Source organism: Cladophialophora bantiana (genome assembly GCF_000835475.1).
Source record: "Cladophialophora bantiana CBS 173.52 unplaced genomic scaffold supercont1.2, whole genome shotgun sequence".
NCBI lineage: Eukaryota > Fungi > Ascomycota > Eurotiomycetes > Chaetothyriales > Herpotrichiellaceae > Cladophialophora > Cladophialophora bantiana.
Genome location: NW_015971576.1, coordinates 669,223 through 686,699, shown reverse-complemented (window position 1 = coordinate 686,699; position 17,477 = coordinate 669,223). Strand labels below are relative to the sequence as shown.

Genomic DNA, 17,477 nt, shown 5'->3' with positions numbered 1-17,477 from the left:
ACATAGAACTGTTATGCTCCATGAGATGTATCCACAGACACTGATACTCAGGAGTGGCAAAAGAAAAAGGTCCTTAAGTTCGCAAGCGAGCAAGTCACAAGGTCTTCGACAGAGTGGTCACGTGAGGAGGCAGAATATCCCGCCTCCTACGGCCAACTGCGCAGCCTAGAAGACGCTTGTAAGCGGCGAGTGCTGAGCTCCCTTTGTTTGTGGTTCACCAACCAAGCCCACCTCGCATCATCGCGCATGCGCCTGGCACTGGCGTTCAAAAAATAATCCCGAGCAGCCTCGCGACAGTTTGTGATCTTCACCTCGCAGCCGAGAGACACAACAAAAAGCCCCTTTGTTCTTCACATCTCCACAAGGGTACGGTCTTTTAGCAGTGCTCCATTCCTGCATGTGATTCTTCACCTTCCTTCGGGCATCAGACCTCTCGGTGACAAGCGCGACAAACACTGACTGGTTCGCCTTTGAGAGGAGGCCAAGCGGAAGCAAAAGCAGCCTTCCTAGCCCGTACCTCTTGCGCGCAAACTGGTTCCCAAGAGGAGTCTGGGCCCGGGGGCAAGGCAACCAACATGTTCTTCCTACGATATCTCGAGCGCGAAATCAGCATCCATCCATCCTTTTTCGCAGCCAATGTGAACGAGAGGCTGAAAGATCAGCTCTATGCGGATCTGGAGGGCAGTTGCAATGGAGAATATTACATTGTGTGCATAATGGACATCTACAACATCTCTCCTGGGAGAGTTAGGCCGGGTTCTGGAGATGCGCACTTTACTATTCTCTACCGAGCCATTCTATGGAAACCGTTCAAGGGAGAGACGGTAGGCATATCTGCCATGGCGTAGAGAAGAGTGTGGATGTTGACAGCGACAATGTACAGATCGATTGCGCCGTCGCCTCTATCAAGGAACAGGGGGTCTTTTGCGAAGCCGGGCCTCTTGGTGTGTTTGTCTCCAAGCTGGTAAGTGTAGTTGGTGGTTCCACAGGGTGCACATGTGTTGACAAGATGGCAGCATCTTCCGCCTGACATGCGATACAATCCCGACGCCACTCCGCCCCAATACTCCAACAACGCAGGAGATGTGATCGAGAAAGGTTCGGCCGTTAGAGTCCAGCTGATCGGACTGCGGAGCGACGTGGGTAAGATGTTTGCCGTGGGAAAGATGTCCGCTCAATGGTTTGGGTAGGTTCATTGTTCATTTCTAGGTGCGCATTGTGATTGCTGATGGGAACAGCGTCGCGTAAAACATTGACCACAGTAGGACGGCCGTATTCTTCTCAAATGGTGATCGTCTGCCACGTCAGTACGACTGGATGAAGTCAACATCCCCTGGTCCACGGTTGTATCGATTGTATCGCCCCCGTCTAGACTGTCCTTGATTATAGTGAAGCACAGCGATTTTGGCGACAGCACAAGCTGGCGTATGATCAAAAGAGCCTACCCGCCCAGCGTTCTGGACATGATCTTCCCACGTTGGATCGGAAGTGCTTGTGCAATAACGGTCAGGCACTTGGAGGCGGATCTGACGAAAGTTGAAAGGCACGGCTGTGGGGGCACGGCAAAAGGGCTCAAACATGGCCCCAACCAGAAGCAAAGTTCTGAAACGACGCTAAGGCGGAGCACCTGCATGGAGCCTGCATGGAGCCTGCATGGAGCCTGCATGGAGCTGGCAGGGAGTCCTGGGCAGGACTGTGTTAGGTGTTTTGGACGCGATGGCGGGGCAACGCGTCTCCCCATTGAACACCCTCGCTGTGCCTGCACCGCTAAAGCAAATAACCAAATGCACCTTTCAGGGTCAGTCTATTGACATCTTTGCGTCCTCCCTCTAGTCTACCAAAACAGCCAGAGAATCCCGCTTGATCCTGCTGCTCACGCCTCAATTTGTCTTTGGCTGAGTATTCCACCTTGTAGTCGCCGGGCCGTCAGTTTATCCTTTCCGAATAAAGACGTCGCATCGCTTGCTACTTCACCCCATACCTTCCTCTGCCTTCTCGATCCCTCTTGTTTACGCCCCGGCTCTGCCCACTTGACTTTCCTCCCACACACACAAACAACCCAGTTCCAACTGAGCCGGCCTTCTGCGCGTGTCCCTCTGCGACTGACCCCTTCTCCTCCCTTTCTCACCAACGCCCGCGACTGCTCGGCCCAGTGCCTTCTTCAAGCCCTCGGGTCGACGTCAACATGACACTCAAAGACGTCTACCTGCGTTTCCTGGAGTTGCCCAATCCCATCAGCCTGTCCGAGAATGCCTCCCTGCATTACATTACCACCTTGACGACCTTTACACAGCCTGTCAACATTGTACGGCATCTTGAGTCTCAAAACAAAAAGTCGGTCAAGACCAAAAGCGCGAGAGTAATTTCGGCTGTGGAAGGTCCCAATGCCATTGCCCTTGAAGTCGAGACTGTGCTAGAGTTCATCTCAGGCGGAGGATCATATTTACCAGGTCTCGAGAACTTCGTTGTGGATAAGATTGCGACAATTCCAACGGTAAGAGCGCCGCGTTCCGCACCCCGGGCGTTGCGCTGACTGCGAATTCGTCTAGACTCATATGGTGCATTTCGATGCGGAACAGAAAATTTCGCTCATTCGTATCTCCTGGGATCAGGCCTCGTTATTGAAACAGACCGAAGTGATTGGTTCAAGAGGCAAGAATTGGCCCGTAGTGGACGGCAAAGACCAGGTCAGGCTCATCAACTCCAGCTTTACGGCGGCCTCCACAGGGCCAGAACCGCCCACTAGTCCCCGGGGTCGCTCCGAAAATCAAAGCCTTGCCTCATCGCGCAGTGTATCACCGAGCAAGAGGCACATTAGGGATCCCCACGCAAGCCTCGACCTCTTCTCCCCCAAGCCCACTGACGAGAATGAGCGAAGTTCGGGTCCAAATGCCGTGGCTCCGCGGGCGTCAGCCAGACCTCCACCACGCGAGATGAGTGAGTTGTTCGCGGCGGGACATGAAGATCATGAGCCAGGATCGCCAAAGAAGGCGCCTGTCGAGCCGGTCATTGCGCCCAAAGGAGGCAGCAACCAGAAGTTCGCGCCGCCACGCCTCTTTGCTGATGATCCCAACGAGCCTGCCCCCGTCGGCTATAAGTCCCACCCTGCCAAGTACAACCATTTCAATCTTGGAGAGGAGCTGGACGATGACCCACTGCAATATCGTGACATTACTCCTAAGCCCAAGACGACGGTGCCAGTGCGAGGGAAATCCAACAGACAGCAATCTCAGTGGGATTTCGCGGACTTCTTCACGCCAGAAAAGATCACGCAAAAGGTGCGAGATCAAGACGTGGTCCACTTCAGCCTGGACAGCACCGTCAATGACCTCGAAACGCCGGCAAAGCAAATTGTCGGCAAGCCACGACGCGACAATGAGATCCACTTTGAACTACAAGATGATGGAACTCCCATCGAGCGCCATGCCGTCCCGAAACCTCGAAAAGATGCGGAAACACACTTTCAGTTGAGAGACACTGCGACGCCGGCTCCCAACCGTACTTCAGGCCGTCCGGCCAGCTCGGCAAGTGATCGCATGGGGCTATACTCAAATAATGTGTTCGACGAGGATGAGAATGGCAAACCGCAGGAAAAGCCGCCGCTGTCCACCATCACCAACAACACCAATCGCAAACATGACTTCGACAGCCACTGGACGATGGCGGATGCATCGCCAGCCAACGAAAAGGCAAACAACGAGAACAAACCTGTCAGCAAGCACCGTAAGAAGCCGTCACAGCTCGAAACCCATTGGGACCCGTACGAGGAGACGCCCGATCAACCCCAGAACCCTCCCGCGCAAAGTCGGTTGAGAAAGGGCATGGAAAGCCACTGGAGCGTGGGACCAGAGGAGGAGCAAAAGGCCACGAATGGAAAAAGCAAGACCGCGAAAAGTTTCTGGGACTTTTGAGCATTCTCTGAAGGTGAGTAACGGCGGGCACAGGATGCACAAGCTGAAGGTAGAACGATATTGTCCCGGTCTCACATGTTAGTGGCAGTGAAACACTGCTGAATGAGAGATGCCCATGGCATCGTCACGACATTGTTTAGGGAAGGCAGTGAACAGACACAAGTAGTTGAATACCGCACGCCATTGTACCTCTTCGCCGTGGATGATCTGCTCCGTACGCGCCTTCTGCAGATTGACATCATCGTCCCTTCAATGGGTCCTGGGTCCAGGAACGGGGAGAAGGATCTGGCGAGTAGCAAGGAGTAATACGAGGTGAGAAATGGCTGGTGAGGCCTGATGGTGCCCGGAATTAAGGCGTCCCCTCGTCCCCTCGTCTCCTCGCTAAATCGACCATGCTCGGCATGCTCAGCCATGCCGTATGCTCGATGGCCATTGTGTCCGGCTTGTTGCGTTTCCGCACATATCCTGTGAGTCATCGGCCGGCCGAGTGGGCGTATCACTTGTCTGCATCCGGTGCTGATAAACTACGCATACCTTATTGTTACCTAGAGATGTCGACAAGGTCACCGGCTGCATTGGCCGAGCAGGCCAGTCGCTTATGTACCACTACTACCAAGATCCCCTCCGCCCGCTAGCCTTCTTTTACTTTTCTGTTCATCCGTGGCGATTTCTTCCTCCTTGTAATTCTTTTCTTGCTTTTCCTTCTCACACCGACAGTCAGTCAGACGCGATACTGCGAGAAGCCTCCTCAGCTGGAGAAATCTAGAGCTGAGGAAACCTTGTTCCGCTCCTCCACGTGCTGCCCAACAACTTTTGGCTGCGCAGCGCAGATAATTGTGTTAAGTCCGGGCGCCCACTTTACCCAGGCTGCCAATCTACGACAACCTCAATCGCCCTTTTTTGCGACCTGAGCAGAGAGTCCTGCACAATCGCAAACGTCAATTGAACAGTCTTTCTGGCCGTCTAACCTTCCGCAACAGGTATTGCGACCGGAGAGACGCTTGGGAGGAACCTAGAGCGCTGAGGGTGCCGTTCCGCAGCCAGCTTCGCCGCGGGGTTTTGCAACAGCGCAACACATTTACCGAGAGACTGGACTGCAAGACAGCGTAAAAGCTTCTCACAATGACGCCCACGCCTCCATCGGCGAACTCGTCGCATTCCGGCGCCTCTCCCGACCAGTTCCGAGTTGTGCGCAAGCGAAACCGAATCCCCTTATCGTGCGCGCCGTGCAGACACCGAAAGCTGAAATGCAATCGGCAGTCTCCCTGCGACAATTGCACAAAACGAGGCGATACAGCCTCCTGTACTTATGCCGCTCCTGCGGCGAGGAAGAAGGGCAGCCAGACTCAAAATGCCGCCAACGCCACACCTGATGATATGCAGAATCGGATAGACCGGCTTGAGGGATTGGTCCTGTCGCTCATGACCAATGGCTCACAAGCCGTTGGTCCAACTGCCGCCGCCCAGGCACTGTCGGCGGGATCGAGTACGATGGAAAGTGGATCGTTGGGACCGAATCTTGACAATGAATTGGATGAGAGCGCGATGATGGATGATGCAGATGGTCAAGAGCCTGAGAGTGAGACCGATGGCGTCACCAAGAGCTTTGGAATTCTGAAAGTCGACGCTGAAAAACAAAAGACCTTTTATGTTGGCGAAGCGCACTGGGCGGCTTTGCTCAATGAGATTGGGGAAGTCAAGAACTATTTCGTCGCCCACAAGAAAGAGTACGAGGCGCAGATGGAGAAGGTCGAGCAGGCGAGGAAAACCATGGGGGCCGACGTAGGGTCAGGTCCAGCTTTGCTCTTCGGCTCTACTATCCCACCCAGTCGAGCAGAGATTCTCGCACAAATACCATCGCGGTACATGTCTGATATCCTGATCGGGCGATATTTCAATACCTTCGATCCAGCTACCCACATCCTGCACGGCCCGACATTTCAGCGCCATTACAACCAGCATTGGGCAGATCCGTCCAAGAGCTCGATTGTATGGGTCGCCATGTTGTTCGCCATGATGCGTTTAGCTATGTTATCTTACGGGCGCGAAGGCGACGAACCGCCCGAGTTTCGCGGCAAATGTCAAGATCTGGCCGCGAACTTCCGCACGCAAATGGCCCACTGTCTGATCACGGCCGATTACACGAAACCACACAATTATATTATCGAGACGCTGATATTCCATCTGCATGCGGAATATACCTCCAACCGAGATGCAGAAGCCAGTGTCTGGGTCCTGGTCGGCATGATTGCTCGTCTCGCCATGCGAATGGGCTATCATCGTGATGCGAAGCTTTTCCCGAACCTGACCCCATTCCAAGGTGAGATGCGGCGCCGTGTTTGGACTTTTGTACGCAGTGCCGATCTTCTCTTTTCTTTTCAAGTGGCGTTGCCGTCGATGATTCGCATCGGCGATTCTGATACGGAACTACCGCGCAACATCTACGACGACGAGTTTGACGAGGATTCTGCGTCATTACCCCCAGCTCGTCCCGCCAGTGAAGCAACGCCAATCTCGTACATGATTGCGAAGGGGCGACTGTCGTTTGGTTTTGGACGTGTGCTGGAGGAGATCAATGGAGTGACCCGAAAAGGGTATGATGAGGTCCTCAAGATCGATCGTGGATTGAGAGATATCTATGAGAGCATTCCCGATCACCTGAAGCTTCGACCGATGGCAGAACAGACGCTGGCGCCCATCTCACTAATCATGGCGCGTTTTAGCCTCGCGACGGTTTACCACAAATCTCAATGTGTCCTCCACCGCCGGTATATGCGGCTTGCCAGAAACGGGAACCGATATACGCATTCGCGCAAGCAATGTTTGGACTCGGCCATGCAGCTGCTGAGTTTTCAGGCCATTCAACATCAGCAGAGTCGGGAACGCGGACGACTGAGAAGTCTGCGCAACCACGTGAACTCACTGACTGCACACGACTACCTGTTGGCAGCAACCATCGTTTGTATGGATCTCTACAATCATCGAGAGCGGCCCGACAGTGGCAACAACGATGTGAGCACCCCGAGTACTTCGGTTAGCGGCGGCAGCCTCAGCCAAGGCAGCAACATGTCGTCAGATGGAGCTTACGTGCCCGGACTCAACTACAATCGCGAAGATCTGATCCATGCGTTGGAAGAGAGCCGCGATGTGTGGATGGCAAACCGTGACCTCAGCATCGAGGCATACAAGGCCAGCGAGCTTCTGAACGTGCTCCTTTATCATATCAAGCTGCCCTTTTCGCCGAACAACCCTCAAAACTCACAGCTGCCGGCAGGATCTCAACAGCCTCCGGGATCGAACAATGACGAGCAGAACGCGGCCATGACCCTGGGCATGCTTCAAGCTGGAGGCGTGGGCTCGAATGGACAGGGTGGAGGTATATCACAGGCGGCATCACCCGGTGCACCGTGGGAAAAGGGGGGGTTATATCCTAATCTGGGTACCGGTGGTGAACAATACAACACGGGGATCTTTGGAGCAGCGAACGCAACAAGCCCCTTCCCAAGCGGATGGTTGGGCGGGGCGATGGGCAATTTGGACCAGGGCATGAATTTGGACTGGGTAAGTTTCGCAACCTCAGGGGGTCAAGATCTTGGTGATGAATACTAATCTCACCTTACAGGAGGCATGGGATCAATACATGCAGCCCTCTAATCTCACCCTCGATCCAGCGGCGAGTTTGTGGTCTAATAATTCGCCCAACAACAATCTGTTCACGCAGACATCGTCTCCTGAGAATACCAGCACGGACGCGACATTTGGGATGAGCACCGGTTCTAGTTTCTATCCCCAGACCATCGGGAGCATGATGAGCGGGTCGACACCAGACCTGTCTAAAACCGAAGGGCCCGCGCAGACCCAGCAGATGCCCAGCCTGAGTGCGACTTCGGCCACGGGTACGAGCAACGACAACAGTGCTGCGGGAGAGGTGTTCATGGGTGTGCAGAGTCCGCAGATCGCGAGTTGGAAGTGGACGGTGATGAGTGACAAGAAGTGAGGTTTTGATATTTCGAGAATGATACCCGTCTTTGGTTTGTAACGATATCGCTGTTGCTGGGGAAAAGGGAATGGATCATGCCGGGTAGCATAGGGACAAAGATGAGAAACGCCAGACGATGCGTGCAGATGAGGGAGGAAATTTAGTGACATAGGGACGAGTATGAATGGATGGGGCCAGCCCATCGAGGCTGAGAGCAAAATGCAAAAGGAATGCTCTCCGAGCTCTATCTCTGCTCACGTTGCCTGTCCCCCTCGACCGTCCTTCTGGTGAGCTGTATTGTACGGAGCATATACGTAAAATGCGAAGCCCGAGCTGGACTGGCCAAGGCGCCAAGCATGCACGGCTGGTGTGCTGGCGAGCTGGCAGTCGACGGTAAGCAGTGGGATGGTTCCGTTCACAGTCTAGTGACCGCAAGCGGAGTCGCACCGAGCCTAAAATAACGACCCAGCGAAGCCAAACACGCCAAGCCTCTTACGGATCATTGTTTGTTGCACATCAGCTCCCAGTTTGTTCTCAGCGAGGCCAGCTCCTTCCAATTCTCCACAATCCCTCGATCCTCCACCCTCAAATCCTCCATTCACTTTTCGTCTCGAGCTGAGGGCGACACAAAAATGCCAATGCACGACAAGACATGACCAAGCCAACGGGCTTCGAGGGCCAAGCACTCTTGTCCAGGTTTCCTCGCTGTTTGCTTCTCGGATTTGATTACTACTCGGTAATCTGAGTGTTGTCTCGTCACTGCCTCTCATTTGGCGGGTATCTTTTCTGTCTCCCTTCCCTTTCCCTGAAACACTCTTATTGCAGCTTCAGTCCTTCCTTCGTCACTCCCTCGACTCCTTCTACCTACTCACTTCATTTTTCTGTCTCGGATTCCTGTTCACGCCGACTCTGCCTCTCTCTTTGCTGTTTTGTCACGCAGAACTCCCATCTCCTCTCGTTCATCCAACATGTCCCTGTGAACCCTGCAGTGCAGTCTCTCCTCGACCTCCCTCCAAGCCGTCCTCACCCATTGCAACACCCGCAGGAACCTCGTTTTCGAAATTCGAACCTGACCTGACCTCACCTCTTCGAATCCTCACAAATTACACCCTCTTTCCCTGGGCCATGGGCCTATTCAACCGCAAGAACAAGCCTAGTGCGGCCACGGATACAGCTCCCAATTCCCAACCCGTCGCAGAAAAGCCAAGTGGCTCCACCGATTCCACCAATGCCTCGTCGGCCACCCCTGCTGGCGAAGGACTTCTTCCTCAATACAATCACAACGGTCACCTGGTAACAAGAGGCATCCATCCTGATGGAGAGAGTGGCCGCAGTGGAATCCACCCGGTTCAATTTCTCAAAATCATATGGACCTCGTCCTGCACTGTCTCGAGTTGGGTCAACGTCCTATGGCCTTTTGTTCCCGCAGCCATTGCCCTCCATTTCGTCCATGGCGACCACCATTTATGGACTTTTGCTATCAACTACATCGCCATGGTGCCCGCGGCCAATTTGCTTGGGTTCGCTGGACAAGAGCTGGCTAGGAAACTACCCAAAGTAATGGGCATTCTCATCGAGACGACTCTGGGATCCGTCGTGGAAATCGTCTTGTTCATGGTCCTGATTGCCAAAGACAACGGAACTGGCGAGATCGGAAGTGGCAATAAGATTGGAGTGATCCAAGCCGCCATTCTCGGGTCCATCCTTACCAACCTCCTGCTGTGTCTGGGATCCTGCTTCCTTGTAGGCGGCTTGGTGCATAAGGAACAAACATTCCACGCAGTCATTAGTGAAGCTGGATCGGGGTTGCTCTTGGTTGCTGGATTTGCCCTTTTGATCCCCAGCGCCTTCTACTCTTCCTTGAGTCGCAGTACCGTTCCTACCGGTGAAGAAGGTTATACGACGTCACAATTGCGCAGCGATACTCTCAACATCAGCCACGGCGTCTCCGTCATCCTTATCATTGCTTTTGCGCTTTACCTGCTTTACAATTCACTTTCTCACGACAACATCTTTCAAGAAGTCCTGGAGGCTGATGAAGAAGCTGACAGAGACAGGCACAGAGATCTCAAAAAGCCAAAGTTGACCATGACCGAGTGCATCATAGCCATTGTCTTGGCGTTGACTTTCATTTCCCTCATTGCAGTCTTCCTAGTGGAGGAGATCGAATTTGTCGTTGAGAATGGAGTCCCGGACAACTTTTTGGGCCTGATCCTTGTCCCTTTGGTGGAGAAGGCTGCGGAACATTTGACTGCCGTTGACGAGGCATATGACAACCAAATCGTAAGGCTTTTCCCCCGAGGGGAAGAACAAAGGTGGCTAACCGCAGCCTCTTCAGAATTTTGCTCTCTATCATTGTCTTGGGCCTTCTATTCAGACAGCCCTGTTCAATGCCCCTCTTGTTGTCATCGTGGGTTGGGGTCTTGGTAAACCAATGGATCTGAACTTCGAGATCTTTATGGTCGTGCTTCTGGTCATGTCTATTTTGGTAGTTGGCAATTTCCTCAGGGATGGGTCTTCCAACTACCTAGAGGGCGGCCTACTTGTGGTATGTGTCCCCAAACTCATTTGGAATAAGAATACCATAACTGACGATGATCTCATGCAGATTGTCTATGTCATTATCGCGGTCACAGCGTGGTATTATCCCAATGCCGAATTGACCACGTCCAATGGGACGCAAAGTAGCGGTGGAGACGGCACTGACGCGCTAGTCCATGTCGCAAAGATGCTGATGCCTTGAGCGTAGCACGCGTGGCCATCCCAAAATTCATAATACAGCGAGAAACATATTGGGTCCGCTCAATGGGGAATGCAACGGACTTGCATGTCAGAATAGTGCGGATACCAAAGCAAGGCGTCCAGGTGTCCAGTGTCTTGTGCTTAGGGCAAGGAAGCCTGTTTGCTAGAGCTTTGCCACATTTTACGATAACAACAAGGTATATCAATTCCAAGGCTTTGAGAAGCTTATGAAATACCTAATGTGACCGAATGTCCAAAGTCCATTCTGTTCCGAGACATGGTTTCGACATAGAAGAACTCCAAGCTTTCAAAGGGGGCACACTGTGCCTAGTGGGCCATGCGAGGCTTGTGGGCGAGGCTACGTCATTTTCGGATCTGCTGATGAACTTCACTCACCAAGGTAAAGCTAACAAGTTCGACTGATGGCGGGCTTCGGCGAGCGTTTAGTGAGACGACCATCAGCTATGACTTTCGCTCGTCTGCTATGTAAAGATCGTCGGTTCAAGTGGAACAAGGCTGAGTAGAATTGAAGATTGGGTGGTGGTTACGAATGAGGATTGATTCCACAGCAGAAGGCGGAGAAAGAGTAAATTGTTTCTTTAAAATAGAACTGGGTTGCAGGTGCTCAGGAACCCAGATGCTGGGGACTGGGCTGGATGATAGCTGTAAGTAGCTGGCAAACTATGGGTTGCGAGTGCCCTTAATGGGAACCGGGACTCGTAATTCCGGGCGAGGCATATCAGGCAGAAATGGAGGATCACCAGTTAAAAAGCCAGCACCAGCCAGGCTTCAGGACGGGCGTTGGTGGGCGCCGGGCGGCCTGGGTGGGCAGGGCCGTAGGGGAGATTGGGCATTGGGCTCTGGGCGGTACATCATGGCTTGGCGTATTGCGGTGGGCACTGGAACAAATCGACATGGGCCGTCGGACTCTGGCAAACACCACCACCAGCCACCAGCCACCACCCACACCGCACCCCGGTTACCCAGTTAGTAGGCTCTCCGTACTACCACAATGACTTTTCCTATCCACCTTGTGAGATGACACTCTCGCATGCAGACAGCCAATATCATAGCAACCACAGTGTCCATACCAGTCAGCAGTCTATACTCCATACGCTGACTTCGGTACTGCATTGCTAGTTCCCTTCCTGTTCTGATCCTGATCTCAATATTACTTGCAGACGTCCAATCACATCCAGACCAGCAGCGAACCTCTCCCGAGATATGACCTCCGATCATCCTACTCCCTCTACGCACCGGTGACCTGCGGCCAATGCACACAGTCATCCTTCCCTCGTAGGTCTCTGTTCAACTGCCTGAGACTGAGATGCCATCTGTGGCATCTGAACCTCCTCTGTCCGTTGTCTCCAACAGCGTCCACTCGAATTCCTCTTCGTTGGAGGGCCTCCCGAGAAAGTCTCATGACAAGACCATCAGCGGCGTCTTTACCTACACAAACGGAACAGATGTCGAGACAGGATTGTCTGACCACAGACTGGATCAGATCAAGAACCTGCGCAACAACACGAGTCACAGCTCCTTGACAAATGGAATGCCTAATGGCAACGTCAAGGCACCTCCTCGAGATCGAACCCAAACCAAGCCCGGCAGCACAAACTCGGCAGCAAGCACAGGCGCCGCTGCAAAGTACACCGAACAACTCTCGAGGAGCCCCGTGTCATCAGAAGGACCATTGACCAAGTTATCCAGTGTTGAGAGTGCGGCAGAGCAATATGACGAGCGAACTAATGGTGTCCCCGTACAATCTCCCGGGCCGCAGGTGACGCCAGAATTGAGTAAATTGAAAACGAATATCCCTCCCGCAAAGCCCGAATACGATCCTTATCATATGGTCACTGCTTCAACAGTCCCAGATTCTGCACGAGTAGATGGGGAGACGACGTCTGCCGGCCTCTCTCGCGCTCTCGCTCCCGCTCCTGCACTTTCACGCTTCTCCTCTCCACCTGCCATGTCCCCGGGTGCTTCGATACATGATCGACATCCTGAATTATCCCTGATCCCTGAACCCCCGAAACTCACGCATCGTCATACTCTACAAGTTCCGAAAGCAGCGGGTATTGGCGCAGTCGGCCGGAGTTCACGCGACTTTTCGTTCGCAGGCGGCCCTTCCGAAGAGGCGCTCTCTACTGCTACTGGCCGCTTCTCCCCCACACGAGAACAGCATGACGGATCTATAGTGAGGCATAGAAGGGCATCACTCGGCCTGGTTCGTAGGACAACTAGGTCGATGCAGTCGGATGCCCATCTAGACGAGGTACCCCCGGATGAAGATGCAGCACGTTGGACGGAGCTGATCAAGCAGAAAAGAGCAAGCCGGCGAAAGAGAAAAGAGGATGAGGACGACGACCGCGTTATTGTCGGCAAGAAGGTCGAGGAGGGCCACGTCAACTGGGTTACCGCTTACAACATGTTGACTGGAATTCGATTTACTGTGTCGAGAACAAATGCAAAGATGGACCGGGAATTGACGGATGCCGATTTTGATGCAAAGCACAAATTCAGTTTCGATATCACCGGGAACGAATTGACGCCCAGCGCGAAATATGACTTCAAATTCAAAGACTACAGTCCCTGGGTCTTTCGACACCTCAGGGCCATCTTTGGTCTGGATCCAGCCGATTACCTTGTCAGTCTCACTAGCAAGTATATCCTCTCCGAGTTGGGCAGTCCCGGCAAGTCGGGCTCGTTCTTCTACTTCTCGAGGGACTATAAATACATCATCAAGACGATTCATCATGCCGAGCATAAGCTGCTCAGGAAGATTTTGAGGGATTATTATCGGCATGTGCTGGACAACCCTAACACGCTAATAAGTCAGTTTTACGGTTTGCATCGGGTCAAGATACCCTACGGGCGCAAGATCCATTTTGTGGTCATGAATAATCTATTTCCGCCGCACAGAGATATCCACCAGATGTTTGACCTGAAGGGATCGACCGTTGGGAGAGACTTTAGTGAGGAAGACTTGGTCAACAACCCTAGAGCGACGTTGAAAGACATGAATTGGTTGAGGAGAGGGCTGCACCTCGAATTCGATGCGCGAATACGGGAGATATTCCTGGACCAGATGAAAAGAGACGTCGCTCTCTTGCAAAGGCTCCACATTATGGACTACTCCTTGCTGGTTGGTATGCACGACCTGGAGAAGGGTAACGAAGAGAATTTGAGAGAGAACACGCTGCAAGTTTTCCAGCCTGGTGGAGAGAGCAACGAGGACGAGTATGGGCCGTCGGTGTTGACTCGAACACCTTCCCGCCTTGAAAATGCGAGAAAAGCGCGAGAACTGAGACTGACGCTGAAGAAAGAGAAACCCGTCCCTATGGGCTTGGTGAGTGCCAAGATGCCGTCTGAGATGGCCTCGGGGGATGAAAGACGTGATCGGATCTTCTACAGCTATGACGGCGGTATTCGGGCTACGCATGAAGATGGGCGAGGTGCTGAAATGGTTTACTACCTTGGCATCATTGACTGTCTGACTCACGTAAGTTGAACGTCCATCTCCTCGCTGCTTCGCGGCCACTAACATTTCCACAGTATGGTATGATCAAAAGAATTGAGCATTACTGGAAGGGTCTTTCAGCCCCGCGAGGGCAGATATCAGCTATCCCTCCACAAGCATACGGGGAACGATTCATCAACTTCATCACCGGGGTAACCATGACCCAGGAAGAAGCCAAGAGACGAGAAACCGGCGAGAGTCATCGAGCTTGGGAACAAGTACCAATACATGCTGGACCTGGGGAGAATCTCGGACAGCCATCGGGCGCGATCTCTTCTCCCGGTCCCGACTCATCTACCGTGCATTCTCCGCCGATCGGTCCAGCAGTGGAAAGGACCATGAGAAAAGCCCAGAAGCAAACCGACAAAGCGACGCCGTCTGAGAAAGGCTGGAGTGAAAACGAAGAGGAGAAGCCTGACCGGACGTTGAAAACGGCCGAGGATGCAAGGGCCGCCATGACGCTACCTGTCGTCACGGAGGCCGGAGAAAGCGGGGGATCAAGGGAAAAGAAGCGGGCGCTAAGTCCACCGAACGAGGCTGAAGAAGAACGAGAAGATCATGCGGCCAATTTACCGCCATCTCCTGTGCACATCGGCTCGTCAATACGAGGTGTACGCAAAGTTTCGCCTTCAACCGTGGCAACCGCGACAGAAGTGGGAGAAGATGACACCAGCATGTCAAGTCCACCGACCCAACCTCTTGATTTTGAACCAGACTCGCACACCGACGACGAGGCCCACTCTCTGCGGGATCGAGATGCTGACATGGAGAGAGAGTTCAACGAAAAGCCACCGCGGATAGCGAGCGATCTGATCCAGCCCCAGTCCCCCCTTCGGGATAGCGTGATGAGATCGCTTGATCAACAGATTGGGAAATCTGGTCGTTAACCTTGAGTGTCATTTCGCAATGTTCATCTTCGGAGAATTAAACGTCTCGTACGACTTGAACGATGGGCGCAATCGGTCTTTTGAGAGCATCGGCATTTCATTTGTGTTTTCAGTCATATCATCCGAAGGGGCACATTGTTCATTAAAGAAGGATCCAGAAAGCAATTGGGACAGGCGCATCGGTGAAGAACAACAGGCCACAGCAGAGAAAAGGATACTTGACAAAGGTTGGAGCATCGAAAACTGCTCCTCCAATGGAAGAGCCCATTCAATTTCTACTAGGTCGTGAGGCAACACTGAGGAACAGTTCCACATCAGGGCCGTGTCCTGAAGAGGATATGTCTTCTGTTTACACGCACAAAAGGAGGCGGCGTCGGGATTTGCCAAAAGATTCAGACTTCTTTTTCCATCAGCGACTTGTTTTGAGTGGATGACGATCACCGGCAGAGAGAGCATTGGAAGAGGTATATTTTGCACAGATAGCAGAAGGCCAGTCTGGTCTGACACGCTTCCTACGAGCCACGAGCCTTAGGGATTTAGAGCAGGTTGATCATGACGGCGCCACCAGCATACGTAGACCCCCGGACAGATGATTGACGTATTTTGACCTCAGCGTGGCGGCTGAAGTGGCTGTGAGCAGTGTCCACTGTCAAGGTGAAAATTGAAGGGTCCGAAACAAGCTCAATAATTAACCTTTAAGCGCCAAAATTCTTGTTTCTGCGCCAAGGACCGGAACTCGCTTATTGAATGGGCCGTGCGTCTACTTGGTACGAGGTACGTAATGCTGACTCCGCCCAGCCAAGCCCAACATCGATCGCCTGAGGAATCAAGTGACATTTTCGTAGGAATCGTGGCGTTTTGATATATAGACTAGCTTCATCCTGATGCTGCGTGATTGCAACCGAATTTTTAAAGCCCTCTTAAAACCCCGCTGAAAATCTAGGTAGAGTATACATCAGAATACGAATAAAGCGCCGACGTTAACGACAACAACAGCAACGACAACAGCAACGACGAGAGAGAAGGGAAGAGAAGAAAAACAGAATGGCCCGTCCACCGTCGTCCACTGTAAGTTTCAAACCCCCTGTCTTTCTTCACCGAGAGTGTTTCCCTCGTATTTCTTTTTGGCGAGTGCGGTCAAAATGGAACCCCTTCCTCCCACCCCACTGATTGATACCACGATTCTGAACTCCATTGTGTAATTAACCTCGTGCCTTGCTTACATTACTGCAATAGAGTGATGTGTGCCTGTACTTCCTCGCGCTCTTCCTGCCGCCGCTAGCCGTGTTTTTCAAAACCGGGTGCGACTCCAATTTTATCATCAATATCCTGCTAAGTATTCTGGGGTGGTTGCCGGGTGTGCTACGTAAGTTTCCCAGTGCTTTCTTTTCTTTTCGCCCCCTTTTGTGTTCTTCTGCAGCGAGATTCGGATATACTTTGACGGACACTAATCCGATATCGAGCTGTATCTGTATAGACGCTTGGTGGATCATCACCAAATACGAAAGACCTGCGGCACAGCCGGCCGTGGTTGTCGTCTAATGAGATACATGGAATGTCGGAGATTTGTACGGAGTATTGGCCAAGTTACGCCCGGTCGACTCCCGATACATTACGATGACATACACGTTTATTTGAATCGTGGGGGGCTAAGCTCAAGGTGTTTAGGTTCTTATCTGCTCTCTGGGACCTGGGGTATAGTTGACAACGGCGGTCGATCTTAATTTCGATTTTATACCCACGACGACGAGGACGAGGGAACTGGGAGAAGGTGTGGTTGTGAGAGAAATGGTAGATTCTATAATGATGGTGTGAAAACCGGGAGAGAGCCTCCCCCGAGGGGCTCAATCAATTGCCTCAAAACTCCTTTCATCGCGTTCCGTCTTTTTGTTTTTAACTTGACGCCCTTGCACTTGCCCTTGGACCCTTGCCGCCCCTAGGCATGGGTGGATTCTCACCTGGCTGTATCCCAAGCTCCGTAGATAAGGACGACATGTTCGGCAAACTACGTGGTGATACAGTGACTTGTACAGGGGAATAATTAGTCCATGTTAGTGTGCTCTCCGTATGGAGTATGTGTAGGGGGTCTTCACGATGTAGACGTTCACATAACAATATTATGACCCCATATTTTTATGTGGGCCGTATATTACCTAGATTATTCGAGAGCGAAAATTCGAATTGGCGTTTGCGGTTTGATTGTAAAGGGTGAGCGAAGGCCGCTTTAACCTGAGGTTTAACTGAGGTATTAAACTGAGCCCCACTGAGCACTCCCTGTGTAAGGCATCTTGAAAGAATTAGGCTGAAGAGCAGGCCTGATAAAATTGAGCAGGTTGACGGCTACAGCCGGATTCGTCACGAGGCAGGCAACGCGACCGGTGTGAATGCGGCCTGCATTCAGCTATGATGGTATCATGTCGGCTCCAACAACCCCCCCC

At 52.6% G+C, this 17,477-nt stretch overlaps 5 protein-coding genes across 5 annotated transcripts; all 5 read left to right on the top strand.

Annotated features, from left to right (window-relative positions):
• Positions 1-575: 575 nt before the first annotated feature.
• Z519_01251 (uncharacterized protein) lies at positions 576-1,190 on the top strand (the record flags this gene model as incomplete). Its single annotated transcript, XM_016759008.1, has 3 exons — positions 576-824; positions 884-964; positions 1,017-1,190. The coding sequence occupies 3 exons, from the start codon at positions 576-578 to the stop codon at positions 1,188-1,190; spliced, it is 504 nt and encodes a 167-aa protein (XP_016624336.1).
• A 995-nt stretch (positions 1,191-2,185) lies between these two features.
• Z519_01250 (uncharacterized protein) lies at positions 2,186-3,911 on the top strand (the record flags this gene model as incomplete). Its single annotated transcript, XM_016759007.1, has 2 exons — positions 2,186-2,494; positions 2,550-3,911. The coding sequence occupies 2 exons, from the start codon at positions 2,186-2,188 to the stop codon at positions 3,909-3,911; spliced, it is 1,671 nt and encodes a 556-aa protein (XP_016624335.1).
• Positions 3,912-5,033: 1,122 nt separating this feature from the next.
• Z519_01249 (uncharacterized protein) lies at positions 5,034-7,908 on the top strand (the record flags this gene model as incomplete). The annotated part of the gene is made up of 2 exons (XM_016759006.1): positions 5,034-7,472; positions 7,534-7,908. 2 exons carry the CDS (start codon positions 5,034-5,036, stop codon positions 7,906-7,908), a joined length of 2,814 nt encoding a protein of 937 aa, XP_016624334.1.
• Positions 7,909-9,015: 1,107 nt separating this feature from the next.
• Positions 9,016-10,633, top strand: Z519_01248 (calcium/proton exchanger; the record flags this gene model as incomplete). The annotated part of the gene is made up of 3 exons (XM_016759005.1): positions 9,016-10,173; positions 10,229-10,438; positions 10,499-10,633. 3 exons carry the CDS (start codon positions 9,016-9,018, stop codon positions 10,631-10,633), a joined length of 1,503 nt encoding a protein of 500 aa, XP_016624333.1.
• Positions 10,634-11,959: 1,326 nt separating this feature from the next.
• On the top strand, positions 11,960-15,039 carry Z519_01247 (uncharacterized protein; the record flags this gene model as incomplete). Its single annotated transcript, XM_016759004.1, has 2 exons — positions 11,960-14,134; positions 14,188-15,039. 2 exons carry the CDS (start codon positions 11,960-11,962, stop codon positions 15,037-15,039), a joined length of 3,027 nt encoding a protein of 1,008 aa, XP_016624332.1.
• Between the last annotated feature and the right edge of the window lie 2,438 nt (positions 15,040-17,477).